This window comes from Trachurus trachurus (genome assembly GCF_905171665.1).
Source record: "Trachurus trachurus genome assembly, chromosome: 4".
Taxonomy (NCBI): Eukaryota; Metazoa; Chordata; class Actinopteri; order Carangiformes; family Carangidae; genus Trachurus; species Trachurus trachurus.
The window spans coordinates 10,066,561-10,090,607 of NC_139898.1; the positions used below are offsets into that span (position 1 = coordinate 10,066,561).

The window sequence follows — 24,047 nt, forward strand, 5'->3', positions numbered from 1 at the left end:
TGTGAATGATCTCAGACCCTTTTTGAGTGTGGTCCCTCCTCTCTGGTCACATGGTTTCTGTCATTTTGTGTGAAGGTTTTCCACCGGTTTCAAGTCTGATTTAGTCATCACAGATGTTCATTTTCATTTTCTTTTCTTTTTTTTATATATTTTTTTGGCGTTTTTGCCTTTTTTATTTGATAGCACACAGTTTGGTAGACAGGAAAAGGGGAGGCAGAGAGAGGGGGAACGACATGCAGGAAATGTCTGCCCGACGCGGGACTCGAACTGGGGACGCCTGCGTTGAGGGCTGTGGCCTCTACATGGGGCGGCTGCCTTAACCACTGCACCACGCACCGCCCCCATTTTCATTTTTTAATAGTTTTTTTTATTTTTATTACTTTTTACCTATTTATTTGACAAAAATAGTTACCATTTTCTTAATAGATTAAATGAGTGATTCCAAACGTTTTGGTTTTTGACCTTACGAAGAAATTCTGGTTGTGACCTCTCCTCACATTTAAGAAGCCTCAAGGAGCCCATTTCACCTTCAGACTCCTCTGATGGTTTCACTTTAATAACTGCTTGAGGCCAAGAGAGGTATTTCACAACAAAACAGCACATTTTAGATGAGACTCCTGAAAATATGTACAGGTCTTTTTCCAACTTCTCTGCTCAAATAATCATGTTGCAGCCACTCAGACTTGTCTCCGAGGACAGAACCTGTCCCTGAGGTTAGAAACTACTGGACAGAAGTAACTGTATCTGTATCTTCTGCATATAAATTAACCCCCCCCCCTTCCACCAACTGTAACAGCTGTGAAAACATTGATAGCAATAATAAGAAGAAATGAATGTCATTCATAATTAGACTTTTGATTTTTCTTTCTTCAAGTATATTATATAGTCTTCTATGTCCTTGTGTAACTACATTTGTAAAATAATTTGGAACAGTTTGTGCAAATAAAACAAAAAAAGGTAAATGAATATAAATGTGTGTTATAGGTGTAAATTCATGTTTTTAGTGTCCTGATATTTTAATTGAAAATATCCAGTTAATATTTAATTTTATTATAGAGGCTTGTTGGGAGGCATCGTGTGCTCTTTTCCACACTTCTCCTCTCGGGGACAGTGTTGCACCACACAGCCCTGCCACAGTTCCTTACCCAGGAAAACAGCATTAGTCTTAGGACGTCTTTGTATATGTTGCTTCATTTGTGTGTGTCTGTGTGCGTGTGTGCGCGCACACACTTTCTTCCCCAGGCTCCTTCCATGGATGTGAAAAATATGTGGGTGTCAGAGATTCGTAAAGTTCTTACAGGCCAGCTGGAGGCATGCAGAGGTACACACACACACACACACACACACACACACACATGCGCTGTGCACTTGAGAATATATGCTCATATTAAGAACTTACTTAAATTCCAACTTGGAGCTGAAGTACAGGCAAGTGAAAGCGATTATAAGAATCCATTCATTTATTATTTTCTGGTAGGCCACATGTGACTTCATACTTACAGTACACATACAGCATACATGGTATGAACACTGAATTATTATATTTCAAAACACACATTCACCTCATTGCTGTTTTGGCATGTTTCACTGCCTCTTCATTATTCAATATTTTTTATACGGTACATTTCATGGCCAAATACAACTAAGTACATTGCAATGACAAGTCATACATTATAAAACCCTGTTTTCAGATTTTGGACATACATTGTTTGATTTTGTCAGTTCTGTGTTTGAGGCTCTAAACATTATTTTCTGCTGCCACAGCTCCATTTTTTTCTCTTATCAAAAACATTCTCTGGTCACCACCAGTATCTGTCAGCACATCTTGAGTCATCATTGCTGGAGTCTAGAGATGGGCCTGACATTCTCTCGTACCGATGGCCAAGCCACATTCATCTGCTTTCTAATGCTGTGTGTGAATGGCAGGCAGAGAATAATGAAACTGCAATATAAAAACATAAGCACAGGCTATTTTGTATTTTGGTAGCTGTCAAAAAGATACAAATGCATCACATTATTTAGGACAGGTGAATCAATGCTCAGTGTCTTTTGGGAAATAAGTATTACATCAAGGAAATGTGTGATTTTGCTTTGTGCAGTTGTTCTCTTTCAATCACTGCTCACAAATGTAATTGAGCACTCGATCGGTTCATTTGTGGCCTTGAAGCATTTACTCTAGTTTTTCTAATCACTGTTACACGCAGGAATTGCCTGCATGCATTTATATTTCAGTTTTGGTTGTAACTTATAAACAGCGACCTTAAGGATGTTCACCAACAGGGTGAAGATTTGAACACGACACTACTGCTGCAAACACTGCATAAGTGTGTACATATACAGTATATTGTAGCCAACCCCACACAATATGATACATTTATATTTTTATTTTCACAAATATGCACTGTAAGAAACATAATTACTGCCTGGGTTAATGGGTTAATTAAATTGGCCTCAATTAAAGAAGCAATAGTAAAAATATCCTGACTTTCAGTTCACAGTGTTGCTTAAGCTTCAAAAATAAAACTTTCAGACATTTTCTGCTTTTCTGTTAAAAGCCTTATTACATAAACTTGACATCATCACTGTAACATCAAGGCCTTTCTTCTCAAACTTCTCAAAAGCTCCTCCAGAGCCTCACAAGATGAGATATTGCATAGCATTGAAATAAGCATTGCATAATACATTACATTATATATCACATATACACTTTCAAAAGCCCTTCAAAACATGTAGTTGTTAAAAATCAGCGGTGTACACATTTGATTAAATGTTTAAAGGGAAACTATGCAACTTGCTTTTCCGCTGTTTTGGTTACGCTGCTTTCGCCCAGTGCATCTGTTTTCAACGAAGCCGGTGAAAAATCAATAAATGGAGTGGTGGATAACATTACATAACATATACAATGTTACGACGTGTATGCTTGTGTAGTCTTAACCGTCATAAACAAAAGATTACGGGTTACGGAGCGCGTTTGTGTTGCGAGGTGCAGAGACGAGAGCTGGGACACCGGGGCGGCGACCGAGTAACTACACTGATGTTGCATGGTTGGTTTTCAGCAATGAGACGGCAGGTGAAGACAGAGAGCCTCCGTTCTCACTCGTAACAAGTCACAAGTCATGTAGTTAACTATCACAATTACTCCGGGGCTTTTTAATTAAGGTAAAAATGTAGCATAGCCACGGGAACAATCCTGCTTACGGTAGTTCCTCTTTAAGTCATTCATTTGGCAAAAATGAAAAATGTTCTGCAGTTTCAGATACTCAAGTCAGAAGATTTTCTGCTTTCTCCAGTTGATATCATTGTAAATAAGATATCTTTGGGTTTTGTTGTGCTGCTGTGAACATTTGACTTCAGGCTATGGGAAACTGATGATCTATGGTGGCCCTGAGAGCTCAACGCACTGCAGCTTAAGAAAACATATGCAAAGATACATATGTGCTGTACATTTTAAAAAAAGTTTGACAGCACATGCTCTGCCAAAAAAAAAAAAAAATCACACTTGCAAATAAATGTATTACCAATTCAGTTGTACAACACTGGAGGGTTGTGGGGTTCAAGTCCAACTCAGTGCTTTTACTGTAACTTTAAAAGTTAAAGTTAAGTATTGAAGGAGTGTCAGCCAGAGAGCACTGTGTGGCGTAGTGCTGAATTTGTAGTGAATAAAATTAGTGAATCATGTGCATGTGTTTTGATTTTTTGTAGAATATGTGTTGTTGATTTGATGAGGGTGTTAATGAGATTTCTTAAATTACAATGCGTTGAGCTGTTAGGGCCACTGGACTCATCACTGGGTTTTTTTGACAACTTGTAAACAACAATTAATACATGATGTAAAATAGTTGTTAATGATAGTTGCTGCCACATTGTGAAGATATAAATAAGCAAATGTACACATTGTGAAACATATATGCGCTTGTAAACACACTGCAACCCACACACCCTTCTCTGAGTCTCTCTGTGTCCACTGGCTCCTGTAGCCGTCTCTCTCTCTTCCCTCCCTACAAGCCTCAGTCGTCCACAGTTCCACTCGGTGGTCCTGACTGACAGGAAAACCACCCTCTGTGCGCCACACACTCTGCCCAACTGACAACCCATCTGTATGTGTGTGTGTGTGTATGTGTGCGCGTGCATGCGTGTCTGTGTGAGCAGACTGACTAATAACACAGCAGCCATGTCATGAAGCCCGGAGAGCAGAGGCTGTAGGAGGCTATGATAGTCCAGTCCTGTGCTGTGTGTGTGTGTGTCCATGTGTGTGACTTACAACTGTGACTCTGTGTAAGGAGGGTAGAGGAAAGACTGAGAGACAGAATGAAATTAGACTGGGAAAAGGGGAAGAGGGGAGATTGAACCTGATGAGCAGAGAGGAGAGAGCGTTGGAGGGATGCATGGAAAGAAAAAGACTGACAGATAGAGAGAAGACAGATTTTCAGGTCGGAGACGGAGACTGAGAGGCAGCACTGCGAATGGATGGAGGCTTGAAGGGATGAACATGAAAAGAGGGAGGGGCAAGTGTGAGGAGAAAGGAGGGTGGAGAGAGGGATGACAAAAGGGAACAGGAGTCATTTCGATTTGGTGTGCTGAGGAGGGAAGGAGACAAAGCATGAATGTGATGAGAAAGAAAAAAGATGGATAGTGGTGTGTTAAGTATAATATACAAATGTACAAATAGAATCCGTATTGAAAACAACAGGCAGCAAATTGGGTGTGTGTAGGCGAAACACAATTTTAGCCTAAGGTCTACTTGGTATCCTCTAAAACTTTAAGGGATAGCTCACTGTTATTTCATTATACATTTTTGTCAATGCACTCTGTCAAAGAATAAATCTCCATGACAACTGAGCACATTTGACTGAAGACCATGGGATGGTTCTGAAAAACTAGCAGGTGAAGGAGCATTCCTAATCTTTTTCTATTTCTATTTCCAATGTCAAGAATGAGCTTCCTTGTCAGAGTTGTACATGTGTTTTCATAGTTCATTTCCAACACTAATGACAATGTTGCACTCACCAAAGTAATTTCTGAGATCTGTGGTGACGTCGCAACAAAGAAATGTTGTTGGGCAGGGAACAAATGCAGTCAAATGATCAACAGCCAACAATGAAGTCAGATATTATCTGTAACAGACTGTCTCCCAAATGCTGGCATACTAAAACTGTGAACACACATCTATGGCAAGTACAGACAGTAATGAAGGTTTTAAACCAGCAATAAAATGACTGCCTGCAGGATTCTTGTTTTTATAAATACTTGAATTCATTAGTTGGTGAGTAGGAAGTAAAAGATTTTTCCCGTTTTGTATTTCCCTCAAGTCCAAAATTTTGCTTTTAGCAAATAAATTTGGGCCCCTGGGGCAAAGTTATTTTGCTTATATTGATGTTAAAGCAGCTATCTGCAACAACAGGGAGAGAGCCAGAATATAGGGGAAATGGAGTTGGAGAGAGACGGGAGAGAAACAACATGTGCATGTGTAGATGTACTATACAAGACCGAGTGCAGATGGAGAGAAGTGCAATCTGTGGTTCATTGGTCAAATGTATGGAACTGAAAAGCAAACATACTAACACAGTCTTCTTCAGTTGTCAAAGCCTCTCTCATATGAATAGGTCCATTCATCTCCATTGTGCTGGGGTACAGATATATTAGAGACAGATAAAAAGCAGAATGTGGACAAAAAAAACTCCATAGGTGGTTAGATGCTGCTTATGTTGTTATGTTATTTTGTTGCCCCTGAAGAAACATACCATATACAGTAAACATATGAAACATTGTGTATTCTGTTATGAACTGTTACAATAGCTGACTGTGGAAAATAGACTACTATAATTGCATTGACTCTAAAACTAAATGTCATTCTCTACTGAGGCTGTATTGGCAACGTTCTGTCACTGCCGGTTAGCCGGCATCATGTTATAAAGGTTTGCTGTGGTATTTTAGAAGCTTAGAAGGTATGATCTTCAGTACTGTCAAAAGCATATCCTTAAACATCTTTTTTCTACTAACATGAGCCACCAAACTTAAGCCATAATGGAGGCAGGCAGGCAGGCAGCTGAGCTGAAAACACTGGTGGGACTCGCTGTTTAAAGATGAGTCACCCAACTCGTGTACTATTTGCTCCAAGAAGCTGTAGTGGAAACGGATATGACATCACTGCACACACTTCAATTTGATCAGCTTTTATAAGTAAAGTATAGCTAGATCCATAATGGGAAAAAAACAACAACTTTTTGCTGAATACAATATTCGGAGCATATTGAATGGCTCCATGCTGACTCTGCATATCTGCATCAGGTTCATTGGTTGGATGGAACAAGAGGCGTCAAGCCAGATCAGCTCTGTATTTCACTTATGTGAGCTATGCTTTTGTGGAAGGCTGTGCCTCTTTGCAGATATGTTACTAGAGTCTTCTCTAGAGATTTTTTTCACAGCAATCCTGTGGCAGGCCAGATTTGTTAACATTGCGTTTATGAAGCCTGTTCTTTGGATATGGCGACGGTCTCTGAAGCCATTTCCCCAGTGACTTCAGTGTTCTGATGTTTCCTTCTTTCTTTCTCCAGCCAATAAAGGCCAGTAAAATCAGCTTACACAGTTGACACAGCAGTTTAGGCGAATTTAAGCTTTGAAATAACGTAGAAATGTTAAAGTGGAAGGACAGAGAAGGATCAGAGAGGCTTCTTAAAGTAAAAGATGTCACCCTTTAATGCTGTTCCAGAGGTCAGACACTGAAAATACAGGCTCAAACGTATAACCCTCCTTTTCTGGCTAAGCATAAAAACAGCAAGGTAGCTCTTTCATAACCTGTCCTGAACTATTTGTCCTCCTTTGCAATTTAAGGTCTCTTATTCTTCGTAAGTTCAGCTGCTTTCCTAAAGGCGTGCACAGAGAGAACACACAAGTCAGTAATTCACAAAAGGCACTACTGTATTTATTTTTTCATCACAAAATGTGGATCATAATAAACATACTGCCATATTCACCGTTTATGCTGCTCACCCAGCTCTGTGGAGATCAGCACACATCTGTCTCCCCAACACTCAACTCGCCCACACTCTCACTCCGCCTGTTTAGAGCAAGCCTTCAGCCTGCTGCCTGCACTGCAGCTCAAACACCAGTGGTAACTAAGAAAATAGAACAGGTCCTCGCTCTTCAACACAACTGCACATATTTCTGTTCTTAACATACAGCTACCAACAAAAGTTTGTTTACACCCTCAATTTGACATCTATTGGTTATCAGGAAAACAGATCACTTCAAGTGTGCCCTGTATCTAGCCATCCTGTGGTTGTGTAATGCCCATCTTGTACACACATACACACACACACACAGACAGGTACGCGTGTGTGAAATTTCTGCCAGTGGTTTCACACTGTTCCACTGACCCACAGGTGGCAGTAATGCGCCAAGATTAACAACAATGTCAACAGAGGCAGTAGAGAAAAAGACTACTGGCTACTAAACACTGTATGTGTGCATGTCAAACATGAGATATATAAAAAAACAAAAGCAAGAGGCCACCACTCCTTTCCTAACAATAAAAATCAAGTTTCCCTTTAATCAAGTTGTCTTCATCACTTAAGCCTCAACCCACCCTTGCAGTGAAGTGGCAGATCAGTCACTTGATGCACATTAAATTGTAATTTCTCTGTTACATTCACAGAAGCCAGTCAGCTGAACATCTATGGAGCACCGATAAGGTCAGCAGCCAACTCCTTGTCACGACCTACAAAGTGATATTACATCTCTTCTCAGCTCATGAAAAAGCTTACAGTAGATAAGTGCTGAAAAGTACAAGTGGCAACCTTGAAGAAAAAGTGGTGATTAATTGCACTGAAGAAAATATTGCATTATTTATATAACTATTTTCCCACATTACTTATGGTGCAGCCTTGGGATAAAACCCTTTATCAATCTGCACTCAATGCCTCATAATGGCAACAACAAAAAAAAATCTGAATTGTGGAACGTTTTGCAGTAATGTTAAAAAGGAAGAAAACTTCCAAACTGAGTAAAAATGTGTCATCAGAATAAGACCATAGTCATTTGAATGGAACAAGAAGGAGCAGCCATAGTGAGCTGAGCTGTTATATAGCTGCAGGCAACAGGCTGTGCACCTCCAACTCCTCAGCAGTCACCAGCTCCTTTCATCGTGCCCTGCTGTTCACAGACTCATGCCTTGTATAACATAAAATCAGATCAATAGGAGAAAGCCAATTAGTGTCCGACTTCTTTGTTAAAACAACAATAGTTTGTTTTGCTGCCCCCAGAATTCTGTGACCTGATTAGGCTACATGATTGCAGGTGTCGGCAAATCAGCAGGACTGACATTTTTGAGATTGCCACTTCAAACACCTGCAGATTATGATGTAAAGACCTACATATTTTGCATAGGATCTAAAACGTTGTATACTGATGTCAGTGTTACCAGACAATGTAGATGTCTGCATTGTGGGAAATTTAGTTGTTGACAATCTTATTTGCTCATGTCATTGGTTTACACCATTTTCACTTGTCTCTCTGCTCCAATAGGAATATGAGGAAGCTGGCACTGAGACAGTCAGATTCATCAAGTCCAGAGTTCGGCTTCAGGAGGAGCAACCCGAGCCCAAACATGAGACAGAAGAGAGGTGAGAGGTCGCTTGTTCAATCAGAACCAATAAGTTGTTGACTGTTGAGTTTAGTTTTGTATCAGTAAAAAGCTACAGTATATAAGGCCACAAGGACATACACACAGGAAAGAAGTGATATAAATAGTTTTTCTCATTTTGACTGATGAGAGATCTGTCTTCCAAGTCAGACAACACATCATGTATCACTGATGAAGAGGAAAGAGAAAAAACCTAAAAAAAAAACCACATGATTAACATCACCACCAAGTTGGTATTTTAAATGTACACATTCTGCAGCTCTAAGATTGAGCACTTAAAACTTAATAACATAACTATGTATATATATACATGTCTATATGTGTATATATAAATAAATCGTAATGGATCTTGTTGTACACTGAAGGTGTGTGTGTATTTCCATGCAGCATCCGACTTCTAGGTAGCCACCCCAGCACATCCTAAGTGTCCCTGCTTGTCACTGCATCTTTTTCTCCTGTCCTATCTTACCCTGGCTCTCACTCAGAATTGGTGTGCACACGCGCACACATGTACACACACGCACATGCACAGATAATCCTCTTCCAATCACCACCGCTAGAATGGAGGTAAAGGTTAAGGACAGTTGAAAGCAGCTGTTGTTTTTGGTCTCACCCCTCAAATGGGTGTGCGGTCACTATTATAAAACCCATACCTGTCTCCTCTCATCCATTCTCACCTCCCACTCTTTTCTTTTTCTCTCCCTTCCTCTTCTGTCGCTTTCACTTGTACTCTCTTTATCTCTCTCTCTTCTGTCACCCTTCCTGCCACTCTTGTCTTCAGTCCGCTCTCTGTACCTCACCCTCTGCTCTGTGTTGCCCTTTCTAACTCTCTTTTTCACTTCTCTACCTCTCTCTCCTCTTGTCCTTTTTTTCTTTTCTTTGTCTCATTTCTATTTAGGGGATTGTCTTGTGTGTTCCCACAATGTATACATAAAGTTATGTTGCCATGGATTTGGTGTGCTCATTTTTCAGGCTATATTTATTGACTATTACTGCCATTGAAGGGGAGATATTATGGAAATATCACTTTTTGAAGGCTCTGCAGGCTATAGGTTAAAATCCATGCGGTTTTATGAGCTGTTCCCTCAGATGTCTTCCAGTGATGTAACTAGTTTTCAAATTTACATAATACCACCCCTACCTGGTACCAGTAGAAGGGATGGGGTGGGGCAAGCAGTGGTCGATTTGCATTTTAAGGGACAGACTCTGAAACCAGCCGTTCTGAACAAGGCTGTTTTGAGCGGATGAAAAGAGCTGTGATGTTTGACGCATGTCACAGACATATCTTTAAGACACCTGGGAACTATTTTAATTTGTGGAAAAAGGGGCATAATGTGTCTCCTTTAAAGGTATGCTGAATTATCTATTAAAGGTTCCCATGACAACTATGACCATATGTCTAGACTAGAAAAATATTTTCCTTGTGGGCCGAGTCCTTTAAATGTGGTTAGGCAAGCTCTAAGCAACCTCTGTCAAGGCCTGATTGATGGAGTGCTGCTTAGATGTTTGTCTTTCCAGGTCTTCCAATCTCTTTGGGGGCTCCTGGGACCCTCTTTCTGTGATGGTTGGTCCTCTTTACCTTTGTGACTCTTCATAGAGTTCGTAGTTTCCTTTTAATTTGGACTGATCTGTGCAACTGTGACTTTCATTGTCATGACACTATTGTGGCGTTATAAATCTGTCCGTCAACAGACAGATTATTAACCTGCCACAGTTCTCAAAACCACCTTTGTGGTGGCTGCAGAAAGTGGATGTGTTGTGAAGCTGAGCAGGAATAGATGGGTCTTACTTTAGGGTTTCCATCAGAGTATTCCAAGTCCAAGCTGATCTTCCTCTGGACCAAAGCACTAGGGAATTCCAAAACCTGAGACTCGGGTTGATGACCTTGATCACCCCATCCTCAGTAATGCTGTAGGCCACAGCCACCACCACAACCACGCCATTGCAGATATGGAAAAAGTATAGCTCTGCCAGTGTCCCCTTGGCCGCCATTTAGAACTGCGTGCACACATATTCAAGGACTTGACCCTTCACAGACCTGACTCTTCACTCTAATGTACAGGATGTATGATTTCACTGAATGTCTTCTCTGTGCTGCTGACTTTTTCTGCTGAAAGCCTTCTCAATCTGCTTCTTTTCATAGCTGTAGTTAAGAGTATATGTGTTTTATTCAACTATGGCTCTGGTTCATTCTCCCTCACATTGCTCAAACATTAATATAGGCAGTTCTCCAGCAAATCCATTTAATGCCAGAAAATTCTAGTCAACTTTCTAAAACACAGTTCAAAGACCTAAAAGAAACAATTGATGAGATGTGACAAGATATGACTTTGATATAATGTAGTTAAAGCATCACATCACAGAAACAATTTCTTGATCAATGTTTTATTTTATTTTATTTTGATTTAGAGAAAACAAAACATACTCCTACAGAGTCAATGCCATAGCATTTGTTATGAAAACTAACAAACAAAAACAGAAAAACAAGAAAAATATATGTACAGTGTACATGTATTTGTATAAAAGGAATTGATAAAAAAATAAAAACAACCAAGGAAGAGAAGACGGAAACTATTTCTATACAAGTGTTCAAATTAAACATATGGCTGTTCTCTGGGGTTTCCAAGTAGCTGTTAGTTAGTTGAGTCTTCGTTCAGAGGAGAAGAGTTGGCAAATAGAGTGACAGCTTCACTGTTACAACAGTTCTAACCATAAAGAGCACTAAGAAGGTAACAAAACAATGTTAGTGTGGTGATAAGCTATTTAAAGCATGTTTTACTGTGGAGTGGATTAAATAAAACTTAAACTTAAATATTACATGAACTGAAATAGGTTTGTGCATTGTTAACTGTTGTCCAAACCTGGAATTCCAAATGAAATTCATCACCCCATCTAATGAAGGATGTACAGTAATGTGCATGTGCATAAATGCAAAAATCTGTAAAAGCTGAAACAAGCTGTGAGGCATTAGTTAACCCTTGGAAACTGTACTATAAACGCTATTCCCAGAGTTTCATATGCAAGAAGAATTTCACACAGAATTTCACACCGAGTTAAAATTAACCTGAAACTCAGTGGCAGTTAATATTTCGCTTAATTTTCACTGTGCAAGTGTTTTTGTTTTGTTTATGTTTATTTTATGTAATATATTTATTCAAATATCTCATGTACTGTAACTGGAATAATCTAATAATATTAATCTAATCATTTTATTTGTAAGCAATTTCAACAAAAAACAAACCTCAAGGCCTTCTCTTACTCATCCTTCCCCGCTCTACTAACTCCAGCTCCCTCTTCCTTTCCCTCTCAGTCGATGCTTCCGCCAGTCAAACAGGCAACTCGGTTGCTAATGCTAGGAAACGCTTCACGTTGCAGGGACTTTCAAACAGGCGGTCTCTTCCAGCAGGTAACAGTATGACGTTGGCACGTCAAGTCCTCACTTGTGCCTTCATTAATGGCATCTGTGTCGACACCGTCATCCTCATTTAAGTCTGTTTTTTTTTTGCTGTTGTTATCTGTTACTGTCACGATACTCTTCATCATAACAACAATCATCATCATCCTCGGTCTTGGTCCTTTCTTGTTCAGTTTCCACCCTCCTGTCTCACACACTTTTTCCTTCAAATGTTATATAAATTTCTGTGTCGGTGTGTTTCTGGCCGTTGGGTAGATCTCGCTGAATTCCAGCACCCGCGGTCGGCGTCTCAGCATAATAAAGGCCACATCTCCCTCTAGCCTCCTTTCTCTGCTTTTTATCTGTTCATGTCAGTATCATCTGTATCTGCCCACACAACAACAAGGAAATGGTGAGTTCAGAGAGAGAGGGGCAGGGTGCCGTTGAAGACAGATAGACAGCAGGTGATAAACAGAGAGACAGGCAAGACGAAATCCTGTGTGGCAGTGCTGCGCTAAATGCCACCCCTTAATATTCAAGCCCTCTTGACATTTGGAAGCATATTAACATTTTTGGAGGAGGGTGAACCTTTCCAGGTTCTGTTTTCCATGTCGCAGCAGTGCTGCCAGTCTTCAAGCCACACATGCCCTTAATGAGACTGATGAGTGAGGTGGGAGTCAGGTAATGGAGGCAGTTGACTAGTCAAGCAAAAACATCCAGAGAACCCACAGAAATCTAACAACCACTGTGAACAAAAGAAGTGAAACTGAAATGTTGAAATTGGTTCCTTGGAGCCTCTAACTACGTATAAAAATGTTAAGTTGAATCAGTAACAGAAGCTTTTATTGACCCAAACAGCAGACAGAACAGAGCTGTGTCCACAAGTCACTCTCTTGTTCACTCACTATACAATGGATACTCAATAGTTTACTCAGTGGTGGGCAGTAAATTGAGATTTCAGACACCTGTGTATCGTTTTGTGTAATCACTCACAGCTGTTGAGTTGCTGTGCTTTTTTTGCAGCTGTAAAGCGCAGTGAATTGCATTGTGGGATTGTCAGCAGTAAGTAGTATTGATTTAGAGGACACTTCTATATTTGTTCCATTGTGGGATTTTTGGTGGAATTAAATACTGGATGAAGTCACACACTAAGATAGAAAATAGTGAATGCAGTGCACTTACAGTATCAACATGGAGTGATTTCAGACATTGGTTACTCCATTTACTTCCTTCCTGCATGTGCTTCCATGGTTTCTGATCTGCTCCCTTTACTGACTCTTGTCAGCTGGGATTGGCTCCAGTGACCCCGCCAACCCTATTTAAATCAGGATAGACTCAGAAGGCTTTAATGCCATGTACAGAAAAGTCGAGTCTTTGGCGACTAGGCCCCATGTGATGTCGTCATATCTGGGAGGAGATGCAGTATGTAGAGGAATAGAAAATTGATCAGGACTGACGTGAAGCTGCCATGAAAATGTGGAGGAGCGTCTGAAATGACAACGGACAGGAGAGAGACGAGAGAAACAGATTTTAAAGTTTGATGACAATGATGTGATTGGTTGGTCAGAATTGGCAAAATATGATAGGATGAGCAAAAACATTCATGATCAGGGTCATCTTCCTGATTTAATTTGTGCAAGCTTCATAGAATTACCTGTAAAGGATGGATGGATTGACACAGTATTTGGTTCAGTTAAAGGGTCTTCTGACATTGTTAAATATCAAAGTTAAAAGAGTTAGTGTTCAGTCTGGGAACACGTCCCTGCAGCCATAGGTTCGTATGGAGAAAAGCAGAGCAGTGGAGGCTGTTACAGAAGCAGATTGTGGTTTTTAAATACATGGCATCCTAGCAACTACTGTACTCCATGCTGTGCAGGAAGCAGGTGGATTTCTGGGAAATGTGGTCCTCACAGCTGATTTATTTTCAAACCTGCCTCCTCCTATATACTGGTCTAAATACCTCTTTATCATCTAAAAACAATTTCCCTTTTTGTTCTTCTAGAATTAATTCATGACACCACCATCTATCAGTGTTATTGTGGCTGTGACAGTCAATAACCAGAAGATACAGAACTGTATATTGCTCCTGCCCAAACTTTAAGTATCCCTCATAAAAAATTTAGTCCGCATACTAAAAGTACAACAGCCACACACACAGTCATACAAAATGCACACACAGTCCCGAGCACAACCCTGAGCGATGAATGTGCAGCCCGCCGTATGCGATGGAAATCAATGGTGAATCGATGGCAGGTGTCCTCCAGCTGAATAGACTCATCATTAACAGGAGTGCTTTCTGCAGCTTCCAGTGCTCCATTGCTTCGTACATCCACTCAATACGTTCAACATGTCAGATCACTGAAGAATGGACTGAGATCAAAGGCCTCTCTGTCTGCTGTGTCCTGTGACTTACAGGGTCTCTGGCTCTCTGACATTAGCTGTTTTATAACACTTTATCACATAATTCCAACTCACCAGTTAAGAGGAGTTGTGGGTCAACAGCACCTAACCTTCTTTGTTGTCACTGACATCAAGGCCAGTACAGTTCAGCACAACGTATCTTTTAAAATGAATAGAACTGCTGTATTGTATTATGTATAATGTGACGTGAATGTCCGCAAAAAACAGAACCATTTATTCAATTTGGGGTGGCTCTCAGCTAGCTGTGTACAGCCTTGTACTTTCTCAATCCTTTGATGGTATTGACTTGCACAGACAGTGACCTCTGAACCTCTTCTTTGTGCCATATTCTTATTTTTCTACTGCAGTCACGTCCTTTTTTATTCTCTGTAGTTTGAATCTACTGCAATTGGAAAAAGTCTACCCACCATAAAACAACCTTTTATCACCTGACCAAAGTTTACAAACTTAGTTGTCATGGAGTTTAAAATCATCACATGATATACATGAAGTAATTATAGAGGATGAAAATGAGATTTTCATGTTTTCAAGTTGACATCCAGTTAAGATTTTTTTTGTTAGTTTGTTTGTGGGTTTTCTGTTAGTTTGTTTATGTTTTTTTTTCCACATTTCATGCATCTGTGGCGTGCTCTTTCCATTTGCTTGAACTGCTATTATGTTTAATACATTTTATTTGCTCAGTTGATAAATAATTGCATAAGTGACTGATGTGATACAGTATCATCTTATATTAAGAGGTTAAAATTTGTGTGTTGTGATGTGCCAAGAAATTGGATGTAGAATACTAAACCAATAACCTCTCTCCCTTCTTTTATTCTATTCCCGTTGTCAACCTGTTCATTTATTTAATTTTTTTTAAATCCCTCGATCTATCCTCTACTACTTCTTTTTTTCTCTCTTTCCCTCCCGTTCCTCCATGTTTCTCTTCCCGTCTCTGGATGCTTGTCTCCTCCCATGGCTCTTCCTGCCTCCTCACCCTGTAGAGCCTGCTGCTAAGGAGGCAGAGGTCCCCCGCCGCTTCTCGCTCACCTCCTCTCTCGCCCCTTCCTCCTCCTCTTCCTCCTTTGCGACGCGACGCACTAAAGGTACCCAATCAGCTGCTTCCACATTTTCTTGCTTTTACAGTCAATCTTTTTTCCTCTTCTGTTCACATCCATTCTTTACAGTCACACACACACACAAATAAAACTACACACACATTTGTGCCGCGCAGCAGGAGAAAGTGTAATTATTAGACCGCATTGCTTAGGCTTATTCAGTGACTCTGATGAATGAAGAGGTGGGTAAATTTAGACCTTAACCCAGATTATTATAATGCACAGGAAATTCAATACAAACAAATTATCATGGAAAACTGGAATTGAATTTCATGTTTTCTTCCTGCTACACTGTACACATCTCTTTAAATTACATGCTCTGCACTCTCTCTAAGAACACAATCTGTATCCAAAAGGGAAAAATACATTGTCTGTACTGTTGTTTCTCTGGTAACAAAGACCAATTATTCTATTTAAATGCAACTATCCTACACTGACAGCGCATCAAGTTTACAACATACAGTATATCCCACACCACAGTTCCCAAATAAAGACAACGGTTCATCAAGCTTACTGCTTCCACTACAAGTCAGTAATTGTGCAGGATAAATAACATGTTGTACGTCATATCTTCGAAGACAATTAGGTTACAGGTATAGCAGGTATGCACTGCACTACAGTGTGTAAACTAGGTAGCTATAAGCTGCTCAGCTGAAACACTTCATGAACTTGCAGACAAATGACAACATCAGCCAGTTTAAATGCTAAATGATGTTATTCTTAAATGCCACAGCTAATAAAAGGATTGAAAGCTGAAAGCATGTTGCTCAATGGTAGGCCTGCAGAGGGACTGCGATCAGGGACTGACTCTCATACTCAGATGGAACCCTGAAGGAGGATTTCTGATATATATTCAATGCCCCTTTTTTCTTTCCTCAAACAGAAAGCGATAATATCCTCATACAGTTTACATTGGTAAGATGTATGAAGTTACCTACAGCAGAATGAATGCTATGAACTAAAGTAAGCCAGAAACAAAAGTGAATCTGTGGTGTACATTATGTGTGTCGGTGCACATCTTTGGAATGGGGGTGAAAAAGAAGCATTTTTCTTCTAACCTTTTCCTCTTTTACTGCTGGCTTCAAATTTATGAGATGCATATAGGTAAAGGCAAACTTTTATTAAGAATCAAAACAATGTTAAGGGGGAAAAAAAGCTGCAAATGACTAGACATACATATTATTTTTAAAAAGCGTCAGGAAATAAGAATTTTGATAAGCTGACATTTGGAGCGCAGGGTGACATTCAAAGTGGCAGTAGAAGTGCAATTTACTGTAGGAATACAGATGAGAAGTTAATTTTCAACCAGGCAGAGGCATGGGGGGAATTAATAACACCAGAAGAGAGCAACTGAAGTTTTTCCTTGAACTCACTCCGCTCAGTTTGTTGTATTTCTCTTTCCCACATGCAGCTCAAACTGTTTCAGTATCGTCCGACCGTTTGCAGTGCGCGGGTCATATTTGTTGTAGGGTATTCAGTAAGGAATGCCATTTTAGCGTTTAGATTTTAAATGATCATCAATCTTATAACTCAAAAAATATAATGTTTGGATAGTGAAATAGAAATACATACTCTGATACTGTATTTATGTAATGTAATTTCATGTTGGTTTCATGCAGATTTACATAGGCAGTCTTGGTGAAAGTTGTACTGAGCTATCTCAATATTTTCTTTTTTCTTTTTTTTTTTGTAGCATGGGTTTTGTTTCTGCAGATTTGGCCATAATTCCTAACATAAATTAAGACATATTCTCCAAGTTAACAGATCTTTTACACATAAGACATTTTGACATATCACACCAGGAAAAAAAGGTGTAAATTCTAAAATCGGCTGACTTCCACTGAAATCCTTTAATTCCAAATGTGTGATAATGTTCAATCTGGCTCACTGTCACACTTACTGGGACAAACTTGGAGGATATATAAGTGTACTATTTAATATTTTAAATTCTAAAAAAATTACCTGTGTATACAAATCAAATTAAGAGATCTGAAGACATTTTTAGTTGTCTTGGAAAACATCCAGCAAATAGTTTTTTTAAACATTAGATGTGAGTCACAACTTGACATCTTGTGTTTTTCACTTTTAATTTGGCATTCACAGACTTAAAGCAGAAGTAAGCGAGCCGGTCGTTTTGGCTAATGCTGCGTTCCAGGCAGGCTTTTGAAACCGTAAATTACAGCTTCAAGTCACAACTTATGATTTTGTAGCGTTCCAGGCAGCCCACTCGTGTTTTTCCGACCTGTTTTACCTGTGAAAGTCACTATAACGACCACTCGTAACTTCCGACCCGTGAACTCGTACCAGATCGAACTGGTATGACTTCACAGGTCGGAAAAACACGAGTTACGGGCTGCCTTGAACGCACCATAACAGTCCTCGTCCCTACGTCACCACATTCACACGCATCCCTTGGCTGCACACACAGCCCTTCATGCCGTTCTCTCTCCTCATTGGATAAAAACTGTAGGATACGAGAAAAGTTTTCTCCTCGGCTCAGAGCAGAGCAGAGTGACTGACAGACCCGTGTTTCGGTCCAAACACTCTATAGAAGTGATTGCTGTCGGAAGATATAACTATTTAAGACTTATATTAACACAAATATATCGCTTACTTCTGCTTTAATGAAGCGGTCCAGGCAGCATGAAAATGATCAGGCGCAGCAGCTGAACTGCAAAAAAAAGTTTTACAGTCGATGATCACTGAATCTCCTGTGATGCCAATGTTTCTGTGAGCATTGTGGCTCTTTTCTTGCTCATGTGAATCTAACCTTAACAAATATTAACATAGTGCACACCTAAAGAAAGCCTTTACTTGGGAAGATGGAAGCTTAGTGTTTGACCTTTCATGTCTAAAATGGCTTTAAAAGGAAAGTGTTGGGATAATGCTGTGTCAGTCTTCAACAGTTACACACCTCTATACAACTGAACCACAAAAGAAAATACGTTTTGTTGGGGTGACAAGCGACCATGCAAACATGCAACTGAGGCTCTGGGAACTGGTGTTACAAAACGTTTGTGTCTAATTAAGTCTGTGGTTGTATTATTTTTCCTGACCAGGCCCCCTCTCTGCTAGCATTAAGAGCAAGAGACATGAGATAAAGAGTGATCCCACTCCATTTGGTTATGAAGGTACCTGCAAAGTTCCGTTATGTACAGTGGCTTCAGAAAGCATTCAGATGCCTTTTTTGCACACTTTATTGTGATGTAGATTTAGAAGTGTCCATCAGTTGCCACTCAGTAACGCACAACCTGAAGATGACAGTTGAGATGCTTTGCAACCAATCTGACAGAGCTTGAGAGGATCTGTTCAGAAGAATGGGATAAACTGCCTAAATCCAGATAAGCAAAGCTTGTTGAGATTCACACAAAAGGAATCAAAGCTCTAATTGCTTCCAAAAGAAGCTTTTACAATGTACTGACACAGGTCAGAATACTTTTGTAAATGACAGATTGTAGTTTTTTTTAATTTTTAACAAGTTTGAAAAAATTATGTGCAAACATGTTTTCACTTTGTCATGGGTTACTGAGTGTAGACTGATTGGCAAAACACTATTTGTGTGTTTGTGGTACAACACAATAAGAGTCCAAAAAAGAAATTGGAAACTTTCTAAAGCAACTGTACGTAATGTGGAGGCTCTGAGCATGTTAGGCCTTCTAATCTGTCATGTGGTTAATTAGGTGGAAGTTATTTTTGTGAGTTCCTTTCGCATCTTGTTGATTGTGTCTGTATGATTTTTGTGCTTGTTCACTTTCTGTTTTTCCATCTCTTGACTGCTGTGTTGAAATGTGTTGTGATTTTTAATACAACATTTCAAAATGCATGTGACTCAGATAAGGTATTGTGGTGTTTGTGTGTGTGTGTAGTTTATTGTCTGTAATTTGGTGTACTGAGGAGTTGTTGTTTCGGCTTGACTTCATTTTCTGCATGAGTAGAAGAGCACTGCTTCTTTTATTTTTTAAAACGTCCCATTTAAAATTTTGGTTGGTTGATATCGAGTGGTCGTCATGATGAAAAGCATGGTATGAAGCATTTGGCTTTCCTCCAGATACTTTACGTGGTGCTATGGCTGCAGTTGGGAAACGTCAGAGTATGACTAGCAGCACTGCTCCGGCTGCTCGAGGCGCTACAGTTGTCCCTAGATCCACCTCCCAACCAGGTAACTGCAGAGGAAGACTTGTCTCTAACAGTGATACTTGGTTTCAGTTGTAAATGTTGATATGTTAAGAAAACATTGTTGTTGTTGTTTTTGTTTTTTTTTGGGTGGTGGTGGTGATTGGGAACAGTCTTTTTATTCGGTGTGTTTTATTCTACTGGATCTACTGATGTGTAACTTCATTTTCATTCTGTAGCACATTCAGGCCTACCTGCATCTCTGCCATCTTCCACCAAACGGTTCAAAATAACATGTGCAGCACTAATTGTCAATTAGTCATCAATAACTATCTTTATACATAAACAACCATATAACTGTCACAGCGTGGTGATTTGCTGAACCTGGGCTATGATTCTAAGAGCTATGTTGTCAACAGCACCTGGTGGGGTCTCCCAAACCAAACTGGCCCCAGATGAGAGTTCAAACCAAGAGACACCCAGTTATGATACGCTAGGTGGTAGCAAAGACAGGGACCTGGCCCGGGAGCTCCAGGGACCTGAAGTTCTCCTTGGAGGACATAGGTCAATCACCTCTATGCAACTGCAAGAAAAGCTCATGCACTGAACAGCAGTGCACAGTGCTGGGCTTCCTTCAAGTCCATGTAGACTTTATCATCCTTTTATTTGAAAGCAGAATGGTTCCTTGAGGCACTTGGTACCAGAACATCTTGCACCTAATGATGGTCAGCGGTGAGATCGTCACTGGGGGAGGCTGCTCAACAGGCCTAAAAAACTAATGGTACATGTTTTGAGGGTAGCCTGGGAATGACTGAGACCCCTACCAGTGAGATATTCAATTCATGTTCAGAGACCCCATTTGGAGTTGGAAGTTTCTAGGGACCTGTAATGATGACACCCATTGGTGTTTCCGGCATGGGAGTGTAGACTGGATGTGGCCACAAAGAGAAAACTATTGAACTCTGTCTTAATCACAGGTCTTGGCTCCTCTGAATAATGATCAAAAACACCCACAGCAGCTGAGAATGAATGAGAAGAAAAACACTGGACCATTGTGAAGTAGCTTTCTATGCCACTGATCTCAATCTAACTGGAAAAAAAAACCCTAGATTTCTGATTTTAAAAAAGAGTCCTATGTGCTTCCTGTCTTCGACCCATACCAGCCCAGAAGTCTGTAAGTCTAATTAGAGCTACAAAAAGTGCTTGATTGAAGTAACTGCTTCAAAAGTTGGTGCCACAAAATATACCAATAGTTTTGTCCTTTCATTTGTTGTAATATTATCAGAAAATGTCTCTGTTCTGTTAAAATGGGATTGAGAAAAGTGGATGCCAATTACTTTTCTCAGTGTTTTTTTCTTTTTTTAAATGGAGGGGCACTAGAAAACCAGATCTGAAGTATTTAAATCCTAGGGTTAGGGTTTGGGTTAGTAAAAGTAAAAACTAATTTGAAAACTTTGAAAAATAATTTACCAGGCTTGCTGATTCTGTTCATCCTCTACTGAGCTCTGTCACATTTTATTCTAAGCTTTGGATGTCTAGAGGTCACAGGTCAGGAAAACAAGGGTGTGTCAAACCATATGAATAAATGAGTAGTGCTGTTGTTTATTTCAATCATACAATATAAATAACAAAAGTTCACACATCATACATGACATTTATTTCACACAATAGAATTCATTTATTAGAGTGTTTTCTGTTGCAAGACTTTGGCCTCCCTTACCACCAGGGGAGCTTAGATGGACCTGTCCTTTCCATAGTCATTAGATTTTCTATGGTTTGCTTGACCACATCTCATTCTGCATGTGGCTTAAGGTTTGATTCCCGCTAACAGACCCATCAAGCCATGATGATGATGATCAGAAGACTAATCGCTTAGCTGCACAGCAACATTGACCTCCTATCAGTGCAGCTCCATCACCTGCCAACTGGAATAATATCCTCCTTGTTTTTCAGTGGTTAATAATTTGCATTAATACTCCTCAGGCTGGACACAGAGGCGCCTGCCCTCCATGGACACAGAGGACTTTGAGACGATCCCCTCCAGTGCAGAGGAATCCTCCAACTCTTCGGAAGAGGAAGGCAACAATAAAAATGTAGGTAACACTAAAGATTGCATCTCATCTCATCTTATCTTGGCTAGAAAATGTAAAAAGGTCCAACCAGGACATCCCCTGGAGCTTTACTGGGCCTACTTTCTAAAATACAGTATATTTATTTACCAGTGAAACTGAGCCAAAACCAAAGCAGCAAGTAATTTTCTTCTGATTTAAAATAAGATGCAATTTCAGTATCACTCAACATTTCCCAGCTTTGGTCAGAGTGAAAAATGTAGCTTGACCAAACCCATTCCAGTCCCGCTGGGTCACATCAGCTCTCAGCATAAATCATTGAATTCTGTGATCACTCACCATCCCTCGACAGCTTTCCACTCATCCTTTGTTTCCTCTTCTCTCATTCTTCACTTCCTCCAATTTTCTACTAAATCCCCTTTAAAGAGGACCCCACCACCGTTTAATTATTTCCCATGGACGTACATGTCTCGTTAGCAGTGGGCGCTGACGACTTGACATTTAAGAAATGAGGGAGGAGAAACGAAAGAGGGGGAGGATTATAGCTGTAGAGGTCTACTGGGTATGGCAGGTTTTCCAGATTCATTATAATCAGTTTGATATACAGTAGACAGGCACACATGCAGCACACACACTGAGCATATTAGTGGCGCTCATTTGCACAACCTCTTTCAAGGAAATGACACTTTCGCAACATGTAATAGATGGTAATTTCAGAACTTTGTGATAATCAGCAAAAAGGAGAGACTGTTCCCCACCAGAGAATCTGGACTAGAGACCACAAATAACAACGGAAACACAGTTTTCTGTGAAGACCGCACAGTCACCTCGACTGTACAATAACATCACAGTCCAGGATTGTCAGACAGTTTTGTAGTCAGCCAGTTGAATACAAATCCATTTAAATGCTTTGCACTTGTATTAATCAAGTGGACACAATTTTGTGTGATATGCAGCTTGTTGTTGATTACCGTCCAAAAAGTGACTTTAATTCGATTATCGAAGCTTCAACAAATTTGTTTAGATTTTTTTTTCACTTTTTTCAACTAAATAATGTTGGTTTCAAGACTTGACATAACAAAAAGGCCTAAAATCTTTGTGGTTTTGAAATCAAGATAGTTTGGATAATAGTGATGCAATTAAAATGACAGGTTATCATGAAATATCACTGAATGAAACTGTTTATCAAGGTGGTACAGGGCATTGCTACTGCATACACTGATGTGATGTGACCTGCAACAACAGATAATTCAGTCAACTAGATACAAACAGTTGAGTCCATACATAGATATCTTGTTCCTGGCATATTAACCAATGGCCACTTTAGTTTTTGGGGAGGTCACTTCTTTAATATTAGTAAGCATCACCCTATGAAAGGATGGTCAGGTGGAACTGCCTGAAACGAGCCTGGGACCATGTCCTGAATGGAATACGGCTGGCTGAATTCAGAGTTTGACTCAGTCATTACTTTCTGCAGGGTGACAGCAGTCGATTTCGGGTGCAGCTGACTTATGAGTCTCGAGATGCACAGGACCTCTCTCTGGAAACAGGTGCCCTGGTCCAGTTTCTGGAGGAAGCAGAGAACGGACACTGGTGAGTTCCAGCTGCAGCCAGTGCAGGACAGTGGAAAATCCGTCAGCTTCACCTGGCCCACAGCTTGTTTCCTTGTATTGTTGTTTGAAATATCTAGCTAGGTGGTTCCCTATATCCCTAAATTGAGGTGTGAGAACACAATCTTAACAGCCTGTTCCCAGGCAGGAGCAAAAGTCTCACAAAAGAGACAAAAAATGAACTGACATTGCATTTTTTTTAAAGTTAGGCCACTTGTGTTGAGCATCTCCTTCACTCTTTGTGCCCTCAATATACTATAATTGCAGTGAAAATCCCTTGTGACAACTCTCAGCTGTGGAATGTATTTTGTTCTTCTTCTTAAGAATTTATATTGGCTCAGAATTATTTGTACAAGACTTCTACTATTGAAGCAATTCTCCATAGCAACAAAAGGACCACAGTTTGCCTATTGTGTTTAATGCTTAAGAATCATTCCTTGATGCCCCGCAAAATGCAGATTTTAAGAAGTCAAATTAATAACTGTTTCATTTTCAAAATGAAACAGTTATTAATTTGACTTCTTAAAATCTGCATTCCTATGATTTATTTATTTATTTATTTATTCATTATATATCCCCATTAGCCACTGTAATACAACAATGGCTATGCCTCCTGCAGTTCATTAAATCCATAAACACTACTTAAATGTATAAAAAAACCAGATACAACAATATACATCTAGAACATTTTTACCCCAATAA

At 39.9% G+C, this 24,047-nt stretch overlaps 1 protein-coding gene across 1 annotated transcript in view; it reads left to right on the forward strand.

The window, feature by feature from the left end:
• The window catches only part of mcf2l2 (MCF.2 cell line derived transforming sequence-like 2), a 96,282-nt gene that overhangs the window by 60,392 nt on the left and 11,843 nt on the right, over positions 1 to 24,047 (forward strand). Inside the window, exons 25-29 of the mRNA XM_083969916.1 lie at positions 1,243 to 1,321; positions 7,655 to 7,691; positions 8,524 to 8,621; positions 21,650 to 21,759; positions 23,213 to 23,328. Of these exons, the coding sequence (XP_083826042.1) occupies positions 1,243 to 1,321; positions 7,655 to 7,691; positions 8,524 to 8,621; positions 21,650 to 21,759; positions 23,213 to 23,328 (440 nt within the window). The remainder of the gene's footprint in view (positions 1 to 1,242; positions 1,322 to 7,654; positions 7,692 to 8,523; positions 8,622 to 21,649; positions 21,760 to 23,212; positions 23,329 to 24,047) is intronic.